Source organism: Penaeus chinensis, chromosome 25 (assembly GCF_019202785.1).
Source record: "Penaeus chinensis breed Huanghai No. 1 chromosome 25, ASM1920278v2, whole genome shotgun sequence".
NCBI lineage: Eukaryota > Metazoa > Arthropoda > Malacostraca > Decapoda > Penaeidae > Penaeus > Penaeus chinensis.
In genome coordinates this window covers 2,407,280-2,410,478 of record NC_061843.1, presented here as the reverse complement: position 1 = coordinate 2,410,478, position 3,199 = coordinate 2,407,280, and the positions used below count along the sequence as shown (strand labels likewise).

General features: G+C 34.9%; 1 protein-coding gene across 1 annotated transcript in view; it reads right to left on the bottom strand.

The window, feature by feature from the left end:
* Positions 1–821: 821 nt before the first annotated feature.
* Positions 822–3,199, bottom strand: part of LOC125038663 (COMM domain-containing protein 8-like) — an 8,007-nt gene continuing 5,629 nt past the window's right edge. Inside the window, exons 3-4 of the mRNA XM_047632211.1 lie at positions 2,633–2,782; positions 822–1,518 (exon numbers count right to left, since the gene is read on the bottom strand). Coding sequence (XP_047488167.1) covers positions 1,330–1,518; positions 2,633–2,782 — 339 coding nt within the window. The 3' untranslated portion in view covers positions 822–1,329. The remainder of the gene's footprint in view (positions 1,519–2,632; positions 2,783–3,199) is intronic.

Here is a 3,199-nt window from a genome sequence, read left to right as displayed (position 1 = left end):
TGAAGGAAAATTCAACAGATATATCAAGATTTATGCTCATATGCTTAAACAAGACTTGTGACTTTACACATTCTTGTTCTTGCCACATTCTGCATGTGAATCTCATTCTTTTGTCAGTCAAGTGCTGTGAGGTCGACCTGGTATTGGAACAAAAGGGGTTCACATCCCTTGCAATAGTTATGGATTGTTAAAAAAAATAATAATGAAACTAAAAACTAAAAACAAATGGTAGGGGGACATGGCAATTAACTACTGGCCACGCCCCCTTCTCAAACCCTGTGTGGGGTGTTGCCAAAGTATCAAAGGGTTTTCATTATCTTAGGAACCTTCATTGAAGTGCATGAATATCATAAGGTTCCTATTTGTCTTTCATATAGCACACTGCTTTATAGATTTGAATGACATATACTTAATCATCTTCCTCCATCATGCATCTAGAATGCCCCACTTCTGGCCTTGTTTCTGGTGGATCCAGTTGCTTGGTGTCGCTGGATCCACAGAGACACTGTTCGGTTTGAAATACCTCATCTTGATATTTCGGCTCTTGATAGATTAAAGTGTAGTCATGACACTTCAAATGGCCTATGAGGTCTCCATTGCTAATACTGACATGATACGAGGCCCTAGCCAAATCAACTCCAATACACTATTTGAACACCTTATGAAGCTTCATCTGTTAGGATACTTTTTAGCAAGTGTACATGAACCACATTCTTTGAATTGAAACTAACGTGAATTGCCTTTAAGCTAGTTAATACTTTAAAATTTTCAATAAAAGGTACTCAAAAAAGGTTGAGATTTTGGGAAGGAGAAAAAAAAACTTTGGTCATTTACATTATATAATAAAATCACAGCTGAAAGAGGATATAAATACTTTACCTTCATTTCTTGTCTTTTTGATAATCTGTACGGAGAGTAAATCATGACAATTTCATATTTCAAATACAATGAATATCCAGTTTTTTTTTCATTTCAGGAGAATCTGTATGAAATCCTAGACATACTCAGCAGATCATATTACTATGCAACTTAGAGTTGTATCCTGAATGTATTGGTTGGCAATAAATATTTTCTTCAGTAAGATTACTTACTTAAACGTGACAATGAAAATATCAAAGAGTTATTACCTTCCATTCTGTAAAGACGTGTATCATAGCAAAATCACAAATGTATTAAAATCTAAACATTTTATTTTTCATATCTCTAGGAACAATAATGTCATCACCATTGTCAACCTGCCACTCAACAAAATGCTTGGAATAAAATATCAGGTTGCAACATCAAATCACAAATTTACAAGAGCAACACAGAATGACAAATCACAGCCTCTTATCTAGAGTTGGATACGTGAGCCAACTTTTCCCGTGCACCTTTGAGCTGTTCTATCAGTCTGTCCACCTGGTCAGGCGACATTTCAACAGTCAAAGTATTGTTGCCTTTGTCTGTATTTGATGTGTGAAGATGGAGTGTCATTATGGATTCGTTCAGATCCAGGACCTTGTCGCTTGCAACTGCCAGCTGGAAGACAATAAAAAGGAAAAGTCAGTGGAGGTTTTTTTTTTTTTTTTTTTTTTTTTTTTCTCTTCTGTATTCAGTTTACTTTACTTCAGCATTCCAAGCAAAGAACAGAGCTTAATGGCCATCTTTTGACATTCTAATTAAAGAACTTACCCTAATAAAGTCAAAGGATTTACTCTCTAGGTCAGTGGTTCCCAACCTTTTCTCTGACCTCGCACCCCCTACATTTTATACATGCTAAAAACAGGAACTGGAGATACCACAGTTTTGCTTTACCAAAGAAATAAGAGCAGCGCTTTTTTTTTCTATAATCCATTGCAAAAGCAAACAAAAAGACCGCAGGAGAGTAATTATTATCATATCCTTAAAAGTGCTCAAATTTCCTTAAACTAAGGAAATTTCTTAAAAGTTACAAGCCTGCTTCTCGCATCCCCTGGAATGATGTCTCGTGTGCGAGCACCCCTGGTTGGGAACCCCTGCTCTAGGTGCATTTTTATTTTATATTAAAGAAAAAAAAATATTCTGATTCTATAACTTCAGCATAACAATCAAGGAACTTATCCTGCCATTCTTGTCAAAGATCTTACCCTGACATTCCAATCACAATACTTGCTCTTAAAATCCAGCTAAAGAACTTACCTAGACACTTTAACCCAATGCCGCCAGGAAAAATTAATAAAAAAGTGGGGAAAATGCTGTGCTCATTGTTTATATTTTTTTTGAAATGTCTGCACATAGATTGCTCTACTAGCGCTTAGCCACAAAGGAGTCAATTAGTAGACCTTGTGACCTTACCTGATTTGAATTGGCGGGAAATCATTATAATTACTATAATGTTATAAACATTAGTAACAGCATAATAAGATAACAAAATATTTTCGTAAATCAAAGAAAAGGGTAAATGGGCGAGACAGGCAGTACTCGTAATTGGCTCATTTGTGACTTCGTATAAGTGTAGCCATCTATGTGTAAAAACAATTAAATAAGTAACTCACAGTGGGCATAGCACGTACGTACAAGTCATGCCTGTCAGCAGTGGGTTGAACAAACAAAAAAAAAATACTGTAACATTCCACTTGCAAAACTATCCAAATGTTCCAGTCCAAGCACCTACCCTGACATTCCAGTCGAAGTCCTTGAGATGAACAGTATCTTTTAACGATTCCTGGATTAGTGCCTTCTTAATTTCATCTTCTCGAACAGACACTGCATTCAGGAATTTTTCAGTCATTTCCTGTCCGAGTGGCCTGAGAATTTCTAAAATCTGAAACATAAGTACAAGAACTGTTGATACAAGTGCACTGAAAGTGAACATAAAAAATTTATGAATGAAAATGCTGAGGTTCTTGTAACACTCCCTCATTCTCACTTTCATTCTCAGTCACACACACATACACATTCTCTAACCCTTACTCTTTCTTTCTCTCTCACTCTCACTTTTACTCTTACTCTCACCCACTCTCTTACTCTCTTACTCTCTATTTACATATACATATACATATACATACACATACACATACATATACATATATATACATAAACATATAGATAGATAGATAGATAGATAGATAGATAGATAGATATAAATATACACACATACATATATATATATATATATATATATATATACATAAATATGCATGCACAGATATATATATATATATAATGTACATATACATGT